The sequence below is a fragment of the Oncorhynchus nerka genome, linkage group LG16, assembly GCF_034236695.1.
Source record: "Oncorhynchus nerka isolate Pitt River linkage group LG16, Oner_Uvic_2.0, whole genome shotgun sequence".
NCBI lineage: Eukaryota > Metazoa > Chordata > Actinopteri > Salmoniformes > Salmonidae > Oncorhynchus > Oncorhynchus nerka.
The window spans coordinates 23,577,028-23,598,802 of NC_088411.1; the positions used below are offsets into that span (position 1 = coordinate 23,577,028).

At 48.0% G+C, this 21,775-nt stretch overlaps 1 protein-coding gene across 8 annotated transcripts in view; it reads left to right on the plus strand.

Annotated features, from left to right (window-relative positions):
• The window catches only part of sdk2b (sidekick cell adhesion molecule 2b), a 503,042-nt gene that overhangs the window by 364,932 nt on the left and 116,335 nt on the right, over nucleotides 1-21,775 (plus strand). For all 8 annotated transcript variants that reach the window (XM_065002523.1, XM_065002524.1, XM_065002525.1 and 5 more), the window contains exon 3: nucleotides 5,709-5,815. In XM_065002523.1, the coding sequence (XP_064858595.1) occupies nucleotides 5,709-5,815 (107 nt within the window). The remainder of the gene's footprint in view (nucleotides 1-5,708; nucleotides 5,816-21,775) is intronic.

Consider the following 21,775-nt stretch of genomic DNA (forward strand, 5'->3'; position numbering starts at 1 on the left):
ACAGAATGGGTGTTTTGTATGTACTGTATGTAGTGCAGCATGCTATGGATGTAGCAGATTGAATCAGAGGGATCCCCTGCAGTAATGCGGAGAGAGAGGTAGAAAGAGAGGGGGGAGGGATAGGTAGAGGAGGAGAGAAAGCTGACAAGTGATGTTTTGTGCTCCGCAGCCTAACCTTGCGGAGGAATGTGGAGAATTCAGTCTTGAGCCAGAACCTTCAGGGTGACTTTAGCCCGAGTTTCCTCCCCCTTTCCCTCTCTCTCTCTATAATGAATGCAATTAACCTTTGCGGAGCTCAGTGCGGTGTGCATGACGTCTAGCAGGTTGGGGGAGTCAGCAGGGTGCAGGGATGTTGGAGAGTGATTGATTGATGTTCCATTGGACAGTTACTCTGCGTCATGTCCCCCTTTAATTGGCCTGGGGAGGAGTTGCGAGAGGGATGGAGAGAGGGAGGGAGGAGAGAGGGATGAAGAGAGGGATTGGGAGAAGGATCGAGAGAGAGATGGAGGGAGGGAGGAGAGAGAGATGGAGAGAGGGATGGAGAGGGAGATGAGAGAAAGGATGGAGAGGGATGGAGAGAGGGATAGAGAGGGATGGAGAGGGAGATGGAGGGAGTAGAGAGGCATGGAGAGAGGGATGAGAGAGGGATGGAAAGGAGGAGTGAAGCGAGAGATGGAGAGAGTGAAAGGGTGACACTACTCTTACGGGAAAACCAAATGAATTTCACGTGGTCACATGTGATTTAATGTGATAACAATATGTGAACCCTTGTCTCTCAAAAAGGGTTCTTCTGATCAAAACAGTTAGTGGTAGAACCCTAACCCTCCGCAAAAAAAACACGTTGGAAACCTTTTTTCTAAGAGTGTATTGGAGCACAAGGTCCAAGGTCCCTTCTGCCACATCTTCTTCTTGTAAAGAGGAGAGAGGAGGAATCAATGATTTGAGAAGCAACCATAGTGCATCCAAAAATCACAAGAACATCTAGAAAAATAGGTGTGAATAAATCTACCTACCTACCTACCTACCTACCTACCTACCTACCTATCTACCTACCTACCTACCTATCTATCTATCTATCTATCTATCTATCTATCTATCTATCTATCTATCTATCTATCTATCTATCTATCTATCTATCTATCTATCTATCTCTCTTCATCTTATCCCCTCTGTCTGGGCGTATCTCTTTACCTTCCCCACTCTATTGTGTCTATTGATCTTCATTTGAGGTCAATAGCTTTTTAAAGCACCAAGATCGAAACTCCAGATGATCCTCCTCTATCCTCCCTTGCTTTCTCTCCTCGCTCTCTCTCTCCCTCCCTCTTTTTCTCTTTCCCTCGTCCCTCTCTGTCTCTGTCTCTGTCCCCCTTTTCTGCAGCATTGATCCGCAGGGTCAGGGAGAGCTTTCCCACTACAGTAATTTGTAGCCCAAGGTCACCAGGTTATGTACCTTTATATCTATCTGTCGGATCGCAGACAGGAACCGCTTGGAACGCTTTCAAAGTTAAGTGAGTAAGTGGCGTGACTATGAAGAAAAGGGTTTAATTTACTGGAGCTATTTAGAGCCAGAGCTCAGATCATAACTTTTAGATTGTGTCATCTAACTTAACTCAGTATTAACATGTTAAAGTAAGTCAGTTAAATGTTATAACAACTTATCAGGGCAGAATGACATCGTTTTGAAGACTTGTCCTGCAACATGACTGATGACGTGAAGGTGTTAAAGATGGGTCTGTTAACTGTTTCTGAAATACCAGCACAATACAGCCCTGGTTACATATACAGGCGTTGTGAACAGCTCCCCCTATTGGTCGTGTGGTGTAACGTCAGTCTGGCTCCAAGAAGAGAGTTGCAGTACCACCAGTATTTTATGTCAACAATATCTGATTATCACACGGGGGATTTGTGCAGGAAAATGTATAGACCAGACACTCTCTAAAGTCAGAGTAGCTAAATAGACCAAAGGTTAGATTAGATTAGACAGAGTCCCAGATGTAATTGCAGGGTATGATTGCAGGTAGCTGCCTATTGGTGGCTATTCAGTAGCCTGATGGTCTGTGGTGGAAGCTATTGGCCAGTCTGACAGTTTTTTCTATGATGCTCATATATTGCCCGTTTCTGAGTGATGGAAGCGTCTCGAACAGGCTGTGTCTCGGGTGGCTGAAGTCCTCCATGATCTTCTTGGCCTTCCAACACCTGAGCAGGCAGTGTGCACACATTGGTGCGTTCGGCTGACCATACCACCCACTGTAGAGCCTTACGGTCAGCGGCCGTGGAGTTGCAGTACCAAGCTGTGATGCAGTATGCTCTCGATGGTGTTCCTGTACAACACTGTGAGAGCCCTCAGGGACAGGCCTCATTTATTAAGCATCCTGAGGTTGAAGAGGCGCTGTTGTGCCGCCTTCACCACGGTTTGATCATTTTAACTCCTCGGATATGTAGACGCCGAAGAACTTTACGTTTTTGACCGTTTCCACAACGGCCCCATTGATGAGGATGGGGGTGTGCCCAGACGGGTTCCTCCTGAAATCCACAGTCAGCTCTGATGGAGAGGTTGTTTACCTGGCTCCACACAGTCAGAGTGCCTACCTCCTTTCTGTAGGCCGTCTCGTTGTTGTTGGTAATCAGGCCTTTTACTGTTGTGTCGTCAGTGAACTTGATGATGGAGTTGGAACTGTGTGATGGAGTAGAGGAAGGGACCGAGGACGCACCCTTGTGGTGCCCTTGTGTTGAGGATCAGTGTGGAGGAGGTAATGTTGCCGACCTTCACCACCTGTGGATGGCCCGTCAGAAAGTCCAGGACCCAGTTGCATAGGGAGATATGTTCCTTTGGTGTAGTGGAGTCTGGCTTCCTGAGCAATCTGATCAAAGCTCCAGGGCTTGTGTTTGATTCCAGTTTCAAACACATCGAGGCGAGACAAGGGACTCGTTCAAACGTTTCCTATCCTACTCACCAGTCACCACGGAGAGTCCAGATGCTATCTCTGACATTCTCTGCATCTCTCTTTTTGTGGTAATTTCCTTGTGTGATATCCCCCACTTTCATAGCAGATATTTACTGTACCCAGAATTAGAGCATGACTTACTAAGTGTGTGTTAGTGCTTTATCATTAATTTGACATTATTACTATGTCCGGCTAAAAGGGGTATGGTATTGTATATTATGTGTTTGGGTGCCCCCACATGGGGAGGAGTAGGTACTGCAGCTCCCTGGGATGTACAGTGAATTGAAGATTCTCAATTGCATATTCCTCGCTTCCTCTCATCACCTCCTTCACAAAACCCATCGGAGGAGAAGGTCAGAGGGAGGGACCTTTCCCAGCCAATGGATTTTGATGAGGAAAAAGGAGACAAGGAGTATGCAATTGAGAGGAGGTGTGGGTGGGCTGGTGGCTGCTGGATACATAAGACCTACATTGTTATTGTTGTTGTTGTTGTTGTTGTTGTGCTTGTTGTTGTTTTTGACTCTCTAGGGTCTGCTTCAGTAATACATTCAGGATAGATGAGGAGGTATATGTAATCCCACAGTGTGTGTGTGTGTGTGTGTGTGTGTGTGTGTGTGTGTGTGTGTGTGTGTGTGTGTGTGTGTGTGTGTGTGTGTGTGTGTGTGTGTGTGTGTGTGTGTGTGTGTGTGTGTGTGTGTGTGTGTGTGTGTGTGTGTGTGTCTGTGAGTGCTCCTCTAATCTCTTGGGGGTAATTTCCCTCTGGGAATAGATGAACTTGAGAGTCATTATCATCAGGCTGTATGTAGGCTCAGTTCTCTCTCTCTTTCTCTCTCTCTCTCTCTCCCCCTCTCTCTCTCTCTCTCTCTCTCTCTCTCTCTCTCCCTCCCTCCCTCTCCCTCTCTCTCTTTTTTTCCCTTGACTCTCTTTGTTTAATTTTCTCCTCTTTCTGCAATAGCACAGTTGCACCTGATTTGTTGAATGTACATATCTGTGGTTCTGATGTGGGTGTATTGTGTTTCAGTCATGTGGGTGTATTGTGTGTGTGTTCCCGTCATGTGGGTGTATTGTGTTTCAGTCATGTGGGTGTATTGTGTGTGTGTTCCTGTCATGTGGGTGTATTGTGTGTGTGTTCCCGTCATGTGGGTATATTGTGTGTGTGTTCCCGTCATGTGGGTGTATTGTGTTTCAGTCATGTGGGTGTATTGTGTTTCAGTTATGTGGGTGTATTGTGTTCCCGTCATGTGGGTGTATTGTGTTTCAGTCATGTGGGTGTATTGTGTTTCAGTCATGCGGGTGTATTGTGTTTCAGTCATGCGGGTGTATTGTGTTTCAGTCATGTGGGTGTATTGTGTGTGTTCCCGTCATGTGGGTGTATTGTGTTTCAGTCATGTGGGTGTATTGTGTTTCAGTCATGTGGGTGTATTGTGTTTCAGTCATGTGGGTGTATTGTGTTTCAGTCATGTGGGTGTATTGTGTTCCCGTCATGTGGGTGTATTGTGTGTGTTCCCGTCATGTGGGTGTATTGTGTTTCAGTCATGTGGGTGTATTGTGTGTGTTACCGTCATGTGGGTGTATTGTGTGTGTTACCGTCATGTGGGTGTATTGTGTTCCCGTCATGTGGGTGTATTGTGTGTGTTCCCGTCATGTGGGTGTATTGTGTTTCAGTCATGTGGGTGTATTGTGTTTCAGTCATGTGGGTGTATTGTGTTCCCGTCATGTGGGTGTATTGTGTGTGTTACCGTCATGTGGGTGTATTGTGTGTGTTACCGTCATGTGGGTGTATTGTGTTTCAGTCATGTGGGTGCATTGTGTTGCCTGGACGGCAGGGTTGCCTGGTGGTTAGAGCGTTGGACTAGTAACTGAAAGGTTGCAAGTTCGAATCCCCGAGCTGGCAAGGTACAAATCTGTCGTTCTGCCCCTGAACAGGCAGTTAACCCACTGTTCCTAGGCCGTCATTGAAAATAAGAATTTGTTCTTAACTGACTTGCCTAGTTAAATAAAGGTCAAATAAATAAAATAAAATTGTGTATGTTCCCGTCATGTGGGTGTATTGTGTTTCAGTCATGTGGGTGTATTGTGTTTCAGTCATGTGGGTGTAGTGTTTCAGTCATGTGGGTGTATTGTGTTTCAGTCATGTGGGTGTATTGTGTTTCAGTCATGTGGGTGTATTGTGTTTCAGTCATGTGGGTGTAGTGTTTCAGTCATGTGGGTGTACCTTGCCAGTTTCAGTCATGTGGGTGTATTGTGTTTCAGTCATGTGGGTGTATTGTGTGTGTTCCCGTCATGTGGGTGTATTGTGTTTCAGTCATGTGGGTGTATTGTGTTACCGTCATGTGGGTGTATTGTGTTCCCGTCATGTGGGTGTATTGTGTTTCAGTCATGTGGGTGTATTGTGTTACCGTCATGTGGGTGTATTGTGTTACCGTCATGTGGTTGTATTGTGTTGCCGTCATGTGGGTGTATTGTGTTACCGTCATGTGGGTGTATTGTGTTACCGTCCTGTGGGTGTATTGTGTTCCCGTCATGTGGGTGTATTGTGTTTCAGTCATGTGGGTGTATTGTGTTCCCGTCATGTGGGTGTATTGTGTGTGTTCCCGTCATGTGGGTGTATTGTGTTTCAGTCATGTGGGTGTATTGTGTTTCAGTCATGTGGGTGTATTGTGTTCCCGTCATGTGGGTGTATTGTGTGTGTTCCAACTCTCTGATGAGTGTGTATTGGAGATGTTCCAGATATCTAATGTGTGTGTAATGTGCTTTTTGCAGGTACCTGATTCCCTCCCTGGACCGTTCCCATGCTGGCTTCTACCGATGTATCGTCAGGAACCGTGTAGGAGCCTTACTACAGAGGAGGACTGAAGTACAGGTGGCATGTAAGTGACTGTGTGTGTGTGTGTAATTGTGTGTGTGTGTGTGTGTGTGTGTGTGCGCAAGTGGAAACAACTCCGATATTGATTGTAGGTAGTGTGTGACTATCCCCCTGACAGTGTGACTGTATCGAGATAGGTGCCCTTGCTATGAGCTGTGGGAGAGTGGGCCATCTGCGTCAGGGGGTAAAAGATCTACCTGCATCTCATTTACTGAGCGTTTGTCCCCCCAGACAGCTGTTCCACTCAACCCTCTCATTAGATGGATTATGTTGTGCTGTTGTTTTTAACTTTCCACCATTTTATAATATGACTCCCACTTATTTTATTCCCTTTCTTTGTCAACAACATCTGTTAGTCTCAGGGAGTTTTGAACATGTACCCATAAATTCAGATGGAAGTTAAAGTACTCCCCTCCCTAGCACTCATTCTACTCTCATCTCCACTGTGTTATTAGACTGCAAGCAGGCAGACTGGTGTGGCGGTCAAGACGGTGTCACGGTGAATGTATTCCCCTTTCATCTCCCAGTGTGTTGGCCCCTATAGATGGACCCCCCTTCAAGCTAAACAGCAGTCATTCTGTCTGCAACATTTGAACTGTAATTCATATATTTCATATATATGCTATCGCAAACATGTTGATGAAGGCCTTTGGTCACATTAGAATATGATTTATATTTTATTTCAAATAACACATTTACTTTAGTTTATGTTACTGTAGGCTGTATGTAAAAAATTATAAAATAATAATAAAAAATACACACATTTCAAGTGTTCAATCAATTTTATTCATTGAGTGAACTGTGAAACAGAAAGAAAATGTGTTGGAATATGGTAACAGCCTTTTATTTATAATGATTTTAATACAAATATAAAATGATCCCAACCACCAAGACGCACGGTCAAAAGACACAGTCAAATGATGAAAACATCAGCAGCATAGACATCATTATGAGCGCCAAGTGGATTTGATAAATAGTGAAACTCAGCACAACATCAATAATGTCATTATAATGCATATAAGTGTCTATGACAGCAGTCAAAAATAGTCAATTATATGCTTATATTGTCTACATCTTCACACAATGGCATCGGTTGGATTTCATTTAGCTGGGTAGCCTAGTAGTTAGAGCATTGGGCCAGTAACTGAAAGGTTGCTGGATTGAATCCCTTAGCTGACAAGGTACAAATCTGTCATTCTGTCCCTGAGCAAGGCAGTTAACCCACTGTTCCCTGGGCGCCAAAGACGTGGATGTTGATTATGGCAGCCCCTGCACCTGTCTCATTCAGAGGGGTTTAGCTAAATGCGGGAGACACATTTCAGTTGAATGCATTCAGTTGTACAACTGACTGGCTATCCCCTTATCCCTTGTCCTAAAAGTTGACACAATTTTCACAACTTTCACTTGCTTGTCATCCCTTTGTTTGACTGTAGTGTATAATAGTCCAAATCTTTGTCTTTATTGTGTTCCCGTTGTCTTGTTGTTCTTCAACAATAATAATATTGCCTTATTTTGCGCAGAGGGAGGGAGCACCCATCTCACTTTGTTCATGGTGCCGGCAAGACTTGTTTTCTTTGCAAGCAAATTTTTCGACAGTCATAGAAGTTAATAAATTGTCCATAGTGACATTTCTCGTCTTGTCGACATAAAGTTCCCCAAGCCTCATCATCACATTTTGCGACACTCGCTCACCTGCTGCCCGATGTGGATCTTTTCCCTGATTGAAAGCTGTTCAGCATGTACAATTACACACGCTCTCACTGTATGGCCTACCCCAACTAGGCCAGAGGAGACTGATGAGACTGCTGGGATTCAGTTGACTGATATAGGATACATGCCATTTCAAGATGATAACTAGAATGGATCAATACAATGGAAGGCCCTACTCTTCTTTCACTGTTGTTGATTACATCATTTTGCATTGTTCGCTTCCCCTCACTCATCAAGTCACCCATTCTCCCCCATCATACTATGCTTCATTTATTGAATCTCTTGTTACATGTGTGAAATTAGTCTCGTTATAGTTTAGGTTCACTTTCAAGGCAATTATGGGGGGGATTATCAGCTGGGCACTGCACTTCCAGCTGTCTGAAGGAGCAGAGCAGGCCCATCTGTTGGAAGGAGCAGAGCAGGCCCAGCTGTCTGAAGGAGCAGAGCAGGCCCATCTGTTGGAAGGAGCAGAGCAGGCCCATCTGTTGGAAGGAGCAGAGCAGGCCCAGCTGTCTGAAGGAGCAGAGCAGGCCCATCTGTTGGAAGGAGCAGAGCAGGCCCATCTGTTGGAAGGAGCAGAGCAGGCCCATATTTTGGAAGGAGCAGAGCAGGCCCATCTGTTGGAAGGAGCAGAGCAGGCCCATCTGTTGGAAGGAGCAGAGCAGGCCCATCTGTTGGAAGGAGCAGAGCAGGCCCATCTGTTGGAAGGAGCAGAGCAGGCCCATCTGTTGGAAGGAGCAGAGCAGGCCCAGCTGTCTGAAGGAGCAGAGCAGGCCCATCTGTTGGAAGGAGCAGAGCAGGCCCAGCTGTCTGAAGGAGCAGAGCAGGCCCAGCTGTCTGAAGGAGCAGAGCAGGCCCATCTGTTGGAAGGAGCAGAGCCGGCCCAGCTGTCTGAAGGAGCAGAGCAGGCCCATCTGTTGGAAGGAGCAGAGCAGGCCCAGCTGTCTGAAGGAGCAGAGCAGGCCCATCTGTTGGAAGGAGCAGAGCAGGCCCAGCTGTCTGAAGGAGCAGAGCAGGCCCAGCTGTCTGAAGGAGCAGAGCAGGCCCATCTGTTGGAAGGAGCAGAGCAGGCCCATCTGTTGGAAGGAGCAGAGCAGGCCCAGCTGTCTGAAGGAGCAGAGCAGGCCCATCTGTTGGAAGGAGCAGAGCAGGCCCGTCTGTTGGAAGGAGAAGAGCAGGCCCATCTGTTGGAAGGAGCAGAGCAGGCCCATCTGTTGGAAGGAGCAGAGCAGGCCCATCTATTGGAAGGAGGTCCAACAAGGGAAACCGTTTCAGGAAATGACATGCTCTCCTAAAACTGGGTGTAATTCCTGTTCTGTTTGTGATATTAAGATTCTAACACCGACAGTGTGTAATATATATTTATTTCGTAAAAGTCAAGGTTGGTGGGGGGCATGACTAAAAAGATGAAATCATGAGCCGTCAAAACGACTGCTTTAGCGGTTCTAGTGTTAACACGCCAGGGACATGTGACTGCTTTAGCGGTTCTAGTGTTAACACGCCAGGGACATGTGACTGCTTGTGACACAATTTTGCATCTGACTGAACAATGTATCCAATCAGGCATGAGGGTGGAATAGAGGACCAAGCGCTCCCAGGGGTATAGTCACTGATGGTGTCACACAAACACACACCCGTATCCCTCCACCTCTCTCTCTCTCTCTCTCTCTCTCTCTCTCTCTCTCTCTCTCTCTCTCTCGCTCTCTCGCTCTCTCACACACACATGGGGATTTAAACTTAGATTGGCTTACCCCGGCCTCAGACCATTTTTAAGAGTACTTGTCTTGATATTAACATGTCTCATCTGATTGCAAAACCCTCACAGGTTGATTAATGTAAAAAATCCAGCAAACTCCTTGCTGATTGACCTAATTCTGACAAATAGCCCCCACAAGTACTTGTCCAGTGGTGTCTTTGCTACTGATCTCAGTGATCACTGTCCTATTGCATGTATTAGAGATACCAAATAGACTAACACTGATCCTTGTATAATTATGAAGATAAATGTTTTTTTTTTTTTTTTATCCCCACAAGATTTTCTTCATGATATGTATCTGACTGTTTCTTCATCGGCTACATGCCTGACCCATAATTAACTCATCTCTCTGGCAGACAAACATACTCCCTTTAAATGCCTTAGAGTAAAAAACACAACAAACCCCTGGTTCTCTATGGAACGTTCAGATCTTGTTATGTTGAGAAATCAGGCCTGGGCCAAGGCTAGAAAAAAACTATCTGTAGCTGATTCAAGTGTTACTATTTTGTTTCTATTTTTTTTATTCTATTATTATTGTTATTTGTTATTTTTTATTGTATTCTGCATTATTGGGAAGGGCCTGTAAGTAAACATTTCACTGTTAGTCTCCACCTGTTTTTTGCGAAGCGTGTGACAATTAAAATTTGATTTGATTTGTAGTTTTTCAAAGCAATTGAGAAATAGATCCACTTCCTCAATCAAGAAAGCTAAATTGAGCTCTTTTCTCAGACTCTGCAGGTGATCTGTCTACATTTGGAAAATAGTTAAAGCACTGAAGTGTGAATAAATCATCTCCTTCCCTGCCTCAGCAAGTTGTGTCAGTTGTGGCATCATTACTGAGTAAAATTTGATAATTGATGCTTTTAATCAGGATTTTATCTCAGCTGGCTTTTTATTTGAAGGAAATGGTGGCTTATTTGGCTCTGGTCAGCCATTCGACCACATGCCCGCCTGCCCCTCTCCCATCTTCTAGTTGGCTCGATGGAAGTTCTGTCAACTTCTAGTACATCGTTGTTTTAATTTGAACAACTTTCTTCTTGTGATGTGCTAGACGTCTTGCGCAAGATTGATGTAAAAATATGAACTGGGGCTGATTTCTTGCTGCGGCTTTCTGCTCCTCTGATTGCAGAATCTTTAACACAATCTTTTTGACCTAACAGTTATTTTCTGGTACCATATCCCAGGGTCTGGAAGGTGGCCCATATACTCCTCCTTCACAAAGGCAGTGACCCGTATGACCTAAATCATTATTGCGCCAAGCTAAAGCTCTCTCCAAGCTCTCTTGCCAAGCTAAAATTCTGGAAACCTTGGTAAATACTCAACTTATATCCTTTTAAACTACTAAATGTATTCTAAATGTACACCAGTCAGGTTCCAGACCAGGTCATAGCACCATCTTCGCTTCTTATTTGGTTTAAAATGATGTTCTTATTCGTTTGGATAAGAAGAAACAATGTCCATCCATTTTTATTGACCTAAAGCATTCGACACTGTGGACCACTTATTACTTATTCAGAGGCTTTCATCAATTGGCCTGCACCAGGCTGCACGTAGCTGCTTTGAATAGCATTTACAGTACAGAACACAGTGTGTATTTATTGATGGTGTTATATCAGGTTTTCTGGACATAACAAAGGGTGTCCAACACAGATCGATTCTTAGTCCGGTTCTTTTCACTATTTCCATTAACAATATTGTTTTATCTCTAAAGAAATATTTCCTTTCACCTGTATGCCGATGACACTGTGGTGGATGCTAATGCAAGGCTCTGTCAGAGCTTCAATCTGCCATTATTGCCCTGCAGAAAGCCTTAGTTGAACTGAAATTGGTACTTAATTCAGGTTAAACCAAGTATATCTGTCAGTGGTGGATGTAGCTGGTGCATGGAAGTCAGGCGCAGGAGAGCAGAGATGAATGGACAAAGCACTTTACTTAGGCAATCATAATACCAAATGCAACCGCGTCACAAAACAAATGCCCACAGAACAAGGTACAAAACCCAAGTACAAAGTACCGGCTGCCACAAAGCACGGGCATGAAACAAAACCCGGCGCAAACCAGCCGGAAGCGTGCCAACCCTGACAGTAAACAATACCCCACACAGACATGGAGGGAACAGAGGGTTAAATACACATAGTAATGATGATGAGATGTAAACCAGCCGGAAGCATACCAACCCTGACAGTAAACAATACCCCACACAGACATGGAGGGAACAGAGGGTTAAATACACATAGTAATGATGATGAGATGTAAACCAGCCGGAAGCATACCAACCCTGACAGTAAACAATACCCCACACAGACATGGAGGGAACAGAGGGTTAAATACACATAGTAATGATGATGAGATGTAAACCAGCCGGAAGCATACCAACCCTGACAGTAAACAATACCCCACACAGACATGGAGGGAACAGAGGTTTAAATACATTAGTAGGATGTTAATTAGTAGGAGATGTAAACCAGGTGTGCAGGAAGACAAGACAAAACAAATGGAAAATGAAAGGTGGCAATACCTCATTGATAACCTGTGGCATATCAAGAACTTGATTTAACAGCATGATCATTACACCTTATGCTAGGGAAATTAAAAGGCTCTAAGATGTGCAGTTTTGTCACACAACACAACGCCACAGATGTCTCAAGTTTTGAGGTAGCCTGCAATTGGCATGATGACTACATGAATGTCCACCAGAGCTGTTGTCAGATAATTGTATGTTCATTTTTGTACCATATTTCAACGTCGTTTTATATCATTTGGCAGTACGTCCAACCGGCCTCACAACCGCAGACCACGTGTAACCACGCCAGCCCAGGACCTCCACATCTGGTTACTTTACATGCAGGATTGTCTGAGACCAGCCACTGGACAGCTGATGAATCTGAGGAGTATTTATGTCTGTAATAAATAATAAATCCCTTTTGTTGGGGAAAACTCATTCTGATTGGCTTGGCCTGGCTCTCCTGTGGGTGGACCTGGCTCCCACGTGGGTGGGCCTATGCCCTCCCAGGCCCACCATGGCTGTGCCCTTGCTCAGTCATGTGAAATCCATAGATTAGGTCATAATTTATTTATTTCAATTGACTGATTTCCTGATAGGAACTGTAATTCAGTAAAATCGTTGAAATTGTTGCATGTTGCATTTAGACATTTGTTCTGCATAGATAATGTATAGTGTAATTATTATTTATTGATGTGTTCTGCAAAACAGATGGTTGGTCTCAGCATGACTTCCTGCTTAGACAAAGGTTAGATAAGTCAAATCTCTCTGTCTCTGTCTCTGTCTCTGTCTCTCTCTCTCTCTCTCTCTCTCTCTCTCTCTCTCTCTCTCTCTCTCTGTCTCTGTCTCTGTCTCTCTCTCTCTCTCTCTCTCTCTCTCACACATCTATTCCAGTTTTTCCTCCCTCCCTTCTTCCCTCTCTCTTTCCCTCTATCTCTTACCAACCCCCACTCGCTCTCTCTTTCCTCTATCTCTTACCAACCCCACTCGCTCTCTCTTTCCCTCTATCTCTTACCAACCCCTCTCCTCTCTCTTTCCCTCTATCTCTTACCAACCCCCACTCGCTCTCTCTCTCCCTCTATCTCTTACCAACCCCCACTCGCTCTCTCTTTCCCTCTATCTCTTACCAACCCCCACTCGCTCTCTCTTTCCCTCTATCTCTTACCAACCCCCACTCGCTCTCTCTTTCCCTCTATCTCTTACCAACTATCTCCCCACTCCCTCTCTCTTTCCCTCTATCTCTTACCAACCCCCACTCCTCTCTCTTTCCCTCTATCTCTTACCAACCCCCACTCCCTCTCTCTCTCCCTCTATCTCTTCTCTCTCTCTCTCCCTCTCTCTCTCTCTCTCTCTCACATCTCTTTCAGTTTTTCCCCCTCCTTCTTCTCTCTCTCCCTCTATCTCTTACCAACCCCACTCCCTCTCTCTCTCCCTCTATCTTTAACAACCCCCACTCGCTCTCTCTTTCCCTCTATCTCTTACCAACCCCACTCTCGCTCTCTCTCCTCCCTCTATCTCTTACCAACCCCCACTCGCTCTCTCTCTCTCCTCTCTCTTTCTCTTACCAACCCTCTCCCTCTCTCTCTCCTTTATCTCTACCAACCCTCCCTCTATCTCTCTCTCTCTCTCCCTCTATCTCTTACCAACCCCACTCCCTCTCTCTCTTCCTCTATCTCTTACCAACCCCCACTCTCCTCTCTCTTTCCCTCTATCTCTTACCAACCCCCACTCTCTCTCTCTCTCCTCTATCTCTTACCAACCCCCACTCCTCTCTCTCCCTCTATCTCTTACCAACCCCCACTCTATCTCTCCCTCTATCTCTTACCAACCCCCCCTCGCTCTCTCTCTCCCTCTATCTCTTCTCTCTCTCTCTCCCTCTATCTCTTTACTCAACCCCTATCTCTTACCAGCCCCACTCTCTCTCTCTTTCCTCTATCTCTTACCAACCCCCACTCTCTCTCTCTCTCTCCCTCTATCTCTTACCAACCCCACTCTCTCTCTATCTCTTACCAACCCTCTCTCTCTCTTTCCCCTCTATCTCTTACCAACCCCACTCGCTCTCTCTCTTTCCCTCCTATCTCTTACCAACCCCTATCTCTTACCAATCCCCACTCTCTCTCTCTCCCTTTCCTCTATCTCTTACCAACCCCCCCACTCCCTCCCTCTCTCTTTCCCTCTATCTCTCTCTTTCCCTCTATCTCTTACCAACCCCCACTCGCTCTCTCTCTTTCCCTCTATCTCTTACCAACCCCCACTCCCTCTCTCTTTCCCTCTATCTCTTACCAACCCCCACTCGCTCTCTCTCTCTCCCTCTATCTCTTACCAACCCCCACTCGCTCTCTCTCTTTCCTCTATCTCTTACCTCTCTCTCCCTCCTCTTACCAACCCCACTCTCTCTCTCTCTCCCTCTATCTCTTACCAACCCCCACTCTCTCTCTCTCTCCTCTATCTCTTACCAACCCCCACTCCCTCTCTCTCCTCTATCTCTTACCAACCCCCACTCGCTCTCTCTCTTTCCCTCTATCTCTTACCAACCCCCACTCCTCTCTCCACTCTCTTACCAACCTCTCTCTCTCTTCCTCTATCTCTTACCAACCCCCACTCCCTCTCTCTCCCTCTATCTCTTACCAACCCTCTCTCTCTCTCTCTCTTCCCTCTATCTCTTATCCAACCCCCACTCTCTCCTCTATCTCTTTCCCTCTATCTCTCTCTTACCAACCCCCACTCCTCTCTCTTTCCTCTCGCTCTCTCTCTCCCTCTATCTCTTACCAACCCCACTCCCTCTCTCTCTCCTCTATCTCTTACCAACCCCCACTCGCTCTCTCTCTCCCTCTATCTCTTACCAACCCCTCCCTCTCTCTCTCCTCTATCTCTTACCAACCCCCTCTCTCTCTCCCTCTATCTCTTCAACCCCCTCCCTCTCTCTCTCTCCCTCTATCTCTTACCAACCCCACTCTCTCTCTCCCCTATCTCTTACCCTCTCTCTCTCTCCTCTATCTCTTACCAACTCCCTCTATCTCTTACCAACCCCACTCTCTCTCTCTCTCCCTCTATCTCTTACCAACCCCCACTCTCTCTCTCTCCTCTATCTCTTACCAACCCCACTCTCTCTCTCTCTCCCTCTATCTCTTCCAACCCCCAACTCTCACTCCTCTCTCTCTCCTCTATCTCTTACCAACCCCCACTCTCTCTCTCTCTCCCTCTATCTCTTACCAACTCTCCCTCTCTCTCCCTCTATCTCTTACCAACCCCCACTCCCTCTCTCTCCCTCTATCTCTTACCAACCCCCACTCTATCTCTCTCTCTCTCCCTCTATCTCTTACCAACCACTCTCTCTCTCTCCCTCTATCTCTTACCAACCCCACTCCCTCTCTCTTTCCCTCTATCTCTTACCAACCCCACTCTCTCTCTCTCTCTCCTCTATCTCTTACCAACCCCACTCCCTCTCTCTCTCCCTCTATCTCTTACCAACCCCCACTCTCTCTCTCTCCCTCTATCTCTTACCAACCCCCACTCCCTCTCTCTCTTCTCTCTCTATCTCTCTATCTCAACCCCCCCACTCTCTCTCTCTCCCTCTATCTCTTACCAACCCCCTCTCTCTCTCTCTCTCCCTCTATCTCTTACCAACCCCCACTCTCTCTCTCTCCCTCTATCTCTTACCAACCCCCTCTCTCTCTCTCTCCCTCTATCTCTTACCAACCCCACTCCTCCTCTCTCCCTCTATCTCTTACCACTCGCTCTCTCTCTCCCCCTATCTCTTACCAACCCCACTCCCTCTCTCCCTCTATCTCTTACCAACCCCACTCTCTCTCTCTCCCTCTATCTCTTACCAACCCCCACTCCTCTCTCTCTCCCTCTATCTCTTACCAACCCCCACTCTCTCTCTCTCCCTCTATCTCTTACCAAACCCCCAGCCTCTCTCTCTCTCTCTCCCTCTATCTCTTACCAACCCCTCTATCTCTCGGCTCTCTCTCTCCCTCTATCTCTTACCAACCCCCACTCCCTCTCTCTCTCTCCCTCTATCTCTTCTCTCTCTCCCTCTATCTCTTACCAACCCCCACTCTCTCTCTCTTTCCCTCTATCTCTTACCAACCCCCACTCTCTCTCTTCCCTCTCTTACCAACCCCCACCCTCTCTCTCTCTCCTCTATCTCTTACCAACCCCCACTCTCTCTCCCTCTATCTCTTACCAACCCTTATCTCCCTCTCTCTCTCCCTCTATCTCTTACCCCCACTCGCTCTCTCTCTCCCTCTATCTCTTACCAACCCCACTCCCTCTCTCTCTCCCTCTATCTCTTACCAACTCCCCTCTCTCTCTCTCTCTCCCTCTATCTCTTACCAACCCCACTCTCTCCCTCTATCTCTTAACCCCCAACTCCCTCTCTCTCTCCCTCTATCTCTTACCAACCCCCACTCTCCTCTCTCTCTCCCTCTATCTCTTACCAACCCCCCCCCTCTCTCTCTCTCCTCTATCTCTTACCAACCCCCACTCCCTCTATCTCTTACCAACCCCCACTCTCTCTCTTATCTCTTACCAACCCCCACTCTCTCCCTCTATCTCTTACCAACTCTCTCCCTCATCTCTTACCAACCCCCTCTCTCTCTCCTATCTCTATCTCTCTATCTCCAACCCCCACTCTCTCTCTCCTCTATCTCTTACCAACCCCCCACTCTCTCTCTCCCTCTACTTACCAACCCCCTCTCTCTCTCCCTCTATCTCTTACCAACCCCCACTCCCTCTCTTCCCTCTATCTCTTACCAACCCCACTCTCTCTCTCTCTCTCCCTCTATCTCTTACCAACCCCCACTCCTCTCTCTCTCCCTCTATCTCTTACCAACCCCACTCCCTCTCTCTTTCCCTCTATCTCTTACCAACCCCCACTCCTCTCTCTCTCCCTCTATCTCTTACCAACCCCACTCTCTCTCTCTCTCCCTCTATCTCTTACCAACCCCCACTCTCTCTCTTTCCCTCTATCTCTTACCAACCCCCACTCCCTCTCTCTCTCCCTCTATCTCTTACCAACCCCCACTCTCTCTCTCTTCTCTCTATCTCTTACCAACCCCCACTCCGCTCTCTCTCTCCCTCTATCTCTTACCAACCCCCACTCTCTCTCTCTCTCCCTCTATCTCTTACCAACCCCCACTCTCTCTCTCTCTCCCTCTATCTCTTACCAACCCCACTCTCTCTCTCTATCTCTTACCAACCCCACTCTCTCTTTCCCTCTATCTCTTACCAACCCCCACTCTCTCTCTCTCTCCCTCTATCTCTTACCAACCCCCACTCTTCTCTCTCTCTCCCTCTATCTCTTACCAACCCCCCTCTCTCTCTCTCCCTCTATCTCTTACCAACCCCCACTCTCTCTCTCTCCTCTATCTCTTACCAACCCCACTCTCTCCCTCTCTCTTCCTCTATCTCTTACCAACCCCACTCCCTCTCTCTCTCCCTCTATCTCTTACCAACCCCCACTCTCTCTCTCCCTCTATCTCTTACCAACCCCCACTCTCCCTCTATCTCTTACCAACTCTCTCTCCCCTATCTCTCTCTCTCTCTCTCTCCCTCTATCTCTTACCAACCCCCCTCTCTCTCCCTCTATCTCTTACCAACCCCCACTCTCTCCCTCTATCTCTTAAACCCCCACTCTCTCCCTCTATCTCTTACCAACCTCTCTCTCTCTCCCTCTATCTCTTACCAACCCCCTCCCTCTCTCTTTCCCTCTATCTCTTACCAACCCCCACTCCCTCTCTCTCCCTCTATCTCTTACCAACCCCTCTCTCCCTCTCTCTCTCTCCCTCTATCTCTTACCAACCCCCACTCTCTCTCTCTCTCTCCCTCTATCTCTTACTCAACCCCACTCCCTCTCTCTCTCTTTCCCTCTATCTCTTACCAACCCCCCCTCTCTCTCTATCTCTTACCAACCCCCTCCCTCTCTCTCTCTCCCTCTATCTCTTACCAACCCCCACTCCCTCTCTCTCTCCCTCTATCTCTTACCAACCCCACTCTCTCTCTCTCTCCCTCTATCTCTTACCAACCCCCACTCCTCTCTCTCTCCCTCTATCTCTTACCAACCCCCACTCTCTCTCTCTCTTCCCTCTATCTCTTACCAACCCCCACTCTCTCTCTCTCTCCCTCTATCTCTTACCAACCCCCATCTCTTACCCACTCTCTCTCTCTCCCTCTATCTCTTACCAACCCCCTCCCTCTCTCTCTCTCTCCCTCTATCTCTTACCAACCCCCCCTCCTCTCTCTCTCTATCTCTACCAACCCCCTCTATCTCCCTCTACCAACCCCCACTCGCTCTCTCTCTTTCCCTCTATCTCTTACCAACCCCCACTCCTCTCTCTCTCCTCTATCTCTATCTCTTACCAACCCCCACTCCCTCTCTCTCCCTCTCTCTCTCTCCCTCTATCTCTTACCAACCCCCCACTCTCTCTCTCTCTCCCTCTATCTCTTACCAACCCCCACTCCCTCTCTCTTTCCCTCTATCTCTTACCAACCCCCACTCCTCTCTCTCTCTCTATCCTCTATCTCTCTTATCCAACCCCCACTCTCTCTCTCTTTCCCTCTATCTCTTACCAACCCCCTCTCTCTCTCTCTCTCTCCCTCTATCTCTTACCAACCCCCACTCCCTCTCTCTTCCCTCTATCTCTTACCAACTCCCCCTCTATCTCTCTCTCTCTTCCTCTATCTCTTACCAACCCCCACTCCCTCTCTCTCTCCCTCTATCTCTCTTACCAACTCTCTCTCCCCCTATCTCTTCTCTCTCTCTCTCCCTCTATCTCTTACCAACCCCCACTCCCTCTCTCTCTCCCTCTATCTCTTACCAACCCCCACTCTCTCTCTCTCTCCCTCTATCTCTTACCAACCCCCACTCCCTCTCTCTCTCCCTCTATCTCTTACCAACCCCCACTCCCTCTCTCTCTTCCCTCTATCTCTTACCAACCCCACTCTCTCTCTCTCTCTTCCCTCTATCTCTTACCAACCCCCCTCTCTCTTTCCCTCTATCTCTTACCAACCCCCTCTCTCTCTCTCTCCCTCTATCTCTTACCAACCCCCACTCCCTCTCTCTCTCCCTCTATCTCTTACCAACCCCCACTCCCTCTCTCTCTCCCTCTATCTCTTACCAACCCCCACTCCCTCTCTCTCTCCCTCTATCTCTTACCAACCCCCACTCTCTCTCTCTCTCCCTCTATCTCTTACCAACCCCCACTCTCTCTCCTCTATCTCTTACCAACCCCCTCTCTCTCCCTCTATCTCTTACCAACCCCCACTCTCTCTCCCTCTATCTCTTACCAACCCCCACTCTCTCCCTCTATCTCTTACCAACCCCCACTCTCTCCCTCTATCTCTTCCCTCTATCTCTTACCAACCCCACTCCCTCTCTCTCTCCCTCTATCTCTTACCAACCAACTCTCTCCCTCTCTCTCTCTCTCTCTCCCTCTATCTCTTACCAACCCCCACTCCCCTCTCTCTTCTCCTCCCTCTATCTCTTACCAACCCCCACTCTCTCCCTCTATCTCTTACCAACCCCCTCTCTCTCCCTCTATCTCTTACCAACCCCCACTCTCTCTCCCTCTATCTCTTACCAACCCCCACTCTCTCTCTCTCTCCCTCTATCTCTTACCAACCCCCACTCTCTCTCTCTCCCTCTATCTCTTACCAACCCCCCTCTCCCTCTATCTCTTACCAACCCCCCACTCTCTCCTCTATCTCTTACCAATCTCTTACCAACCCCCCCACTCTCTCTCCCTCTATCTCTTACCAACCCCCACTCTCTCTCTCTTTCCCTCTATCTCTTACCATCCCCACTCTCTCCCTCCCTCTATCTCTTACCAACCCCACTCCCCCACTCTCTCTCTCTCCCTCTATCTCTTACCAACCCCACTCCCTCTCTCTCTTTCCCTCTATCTCTTACCAACCCCACTCCCTCTCTCTCCCTCTATCTCTTACCAACCCCACTCTCTCTCTCTCTCCCTCTATCTCTTACCAACCCCCACTCCCTCTCTCTCTTTCCCTCTATCTCTTACCAACCCCCATCTCTACCCTCTCTCTCTTTCCCTCTATCTCTTACCAACCCCCTCCCTCTCTCTCTCCCTCTATCTCTTACCAACCCCACTCTCTCTCTCTCTCTCCCTCTATCTCTTACCAACTCCCCTCTCTCTCCCTCTATCTCTTACCAACCCCACTCTCTCTCCTCTATCTCTTACCAACCCCCACTCCTCCCTCTATCTCTTACCAACCCCCACTCTCTCTCCCTCTATCTCTTACCAACCCCCACTCTCTCCCTCTATCTCTTACCAACCCCTCTCCCTCTATCTCTTACCTATCTCTTACCAACCCCCCCTCTCTCCCTCTCTCTTCCCTCTATCTCTTACCAAACCCCCCCTCTCTCTCCTCTATCTCTTCAACCCCCACTCCTCTCCCTCTATCTCTTACCAACCCCACTCCCTCTCTCTCTCCCTCTATCTCTTACCAACCCCACTCCCTCTCTCTCTCCCTCTATCTCTTACCAACCCCCACTCCCTCTCTCTCTCCCTCTATCTCTTACCAACCCCCTCCCTCTATCTCTCTCTCTCTCCCTCTATCTCTTACCAACCCCACTCCTCTCTCTCTCCCTCTATCTCTTACCAACCCCCACTCTCTCTCCCTCTCTCTCTCCCTCCCTCTATCTCTTACCAACCCCCCACTCCTCTCCCTCTATCTCTTACCAACCCCCACTCTCTCTCTCCTCTATCTCTTACCAACCCCCACTCCCTCTATCTCAACCCCCACTCCTCTCCCTCTATCTCTTACCAACCCCCACTCCTCTATCTCTCTCTCCCTCTATCTCTTACCAACCCCCTCCCCCTCTCTCTCTCTCCCTCTATCTCTTACCAAGCCCCCCCCCTCTCCCTCCCTCTCTCTCTCCCTCTATCTCTTACCAACCCCCACTCTCTCTCTCTCTCTCCCTCTATCTCTTACCAACCCCCACTCCCTCTCTCTCTCCCTCTATCTCTTCTCTCCCTCTATCTCTTACCAACCCCCTCTCTCTCTCTCTCTCTCCCTCTATCTCTTACCAACCCCCACTCTCCCTCTCTCTCTCCCTCTATCTCTTACCAACCCCCCTCTCTCTCTCTCTCTCTCTCTCTCCCTCTATCTCTTACCAACCCCCCCCTCTCTCTCTCCCTCTATCTCTTACCAACCCCCACTCCCTCTCTCTCTTTCCCTCTATCTCTTACCAACCCCCACTCCCTCTCTCTCTCCCTCTATCTCTTACCAACCCCCACTCTCTCTCTCTCTCCCTCTATCTCTTACCAACCCCCACTCTCTCTCTCTCTTTCCCTCTATCTCTTACCTACTCTCTCTCTCTCTTACCAACCCCCACTCCTCCCAACCCCCACTCCCTCTCTCTCTCCCTCTATCTCTTACCAACCCCCACTCCCTCTCTCTCTTTCCCTCTATCTCTTACCATCCCCCACTCTCTCTCTCCCTCTATCTCTTACCAACCCCACTCTCTCTCTCTCTCCCTCTATCTCTTACCAACCCCCACTCCCTCTCTCTCTCCCTCTATCTCTTACCAACCCCCACTCTCTCTCTCTCTCTCCCTCTATCTCTTACCAACCCCCACTCCTCTCTCTCTCCCTCTATCTCTTACCAACCCCCACTCCTCTCTCTCTCTCCCTCTATCTCTTACCAACCCCCACTCTCTCCCTCTATCTCTACCAACCCTCTATCTCTTATCCTTAACCCCACTCTCTCTCTCTCTCCCTCTATCTCTTACCAACCCCCTATCTCTTCTCTCTCTCTCTCTTTCCCTCTATCTCTTACCAACCCCCCCCTCCCTCTCTCTCTCTCCTCCCTCTATCTCTTACCAACCCCCACTCTCTCTCTCTCTCCCTCTATCTCTTACCAACCCCACTCTCTCTCTCTCTCTTCCCTCCCTCTCTTACCAACCCCACTCTCTCTCTCTCCCTCTATCTCTTACCAACCCCCACTCTCTCTCTCTCTCTCTCTCCCTC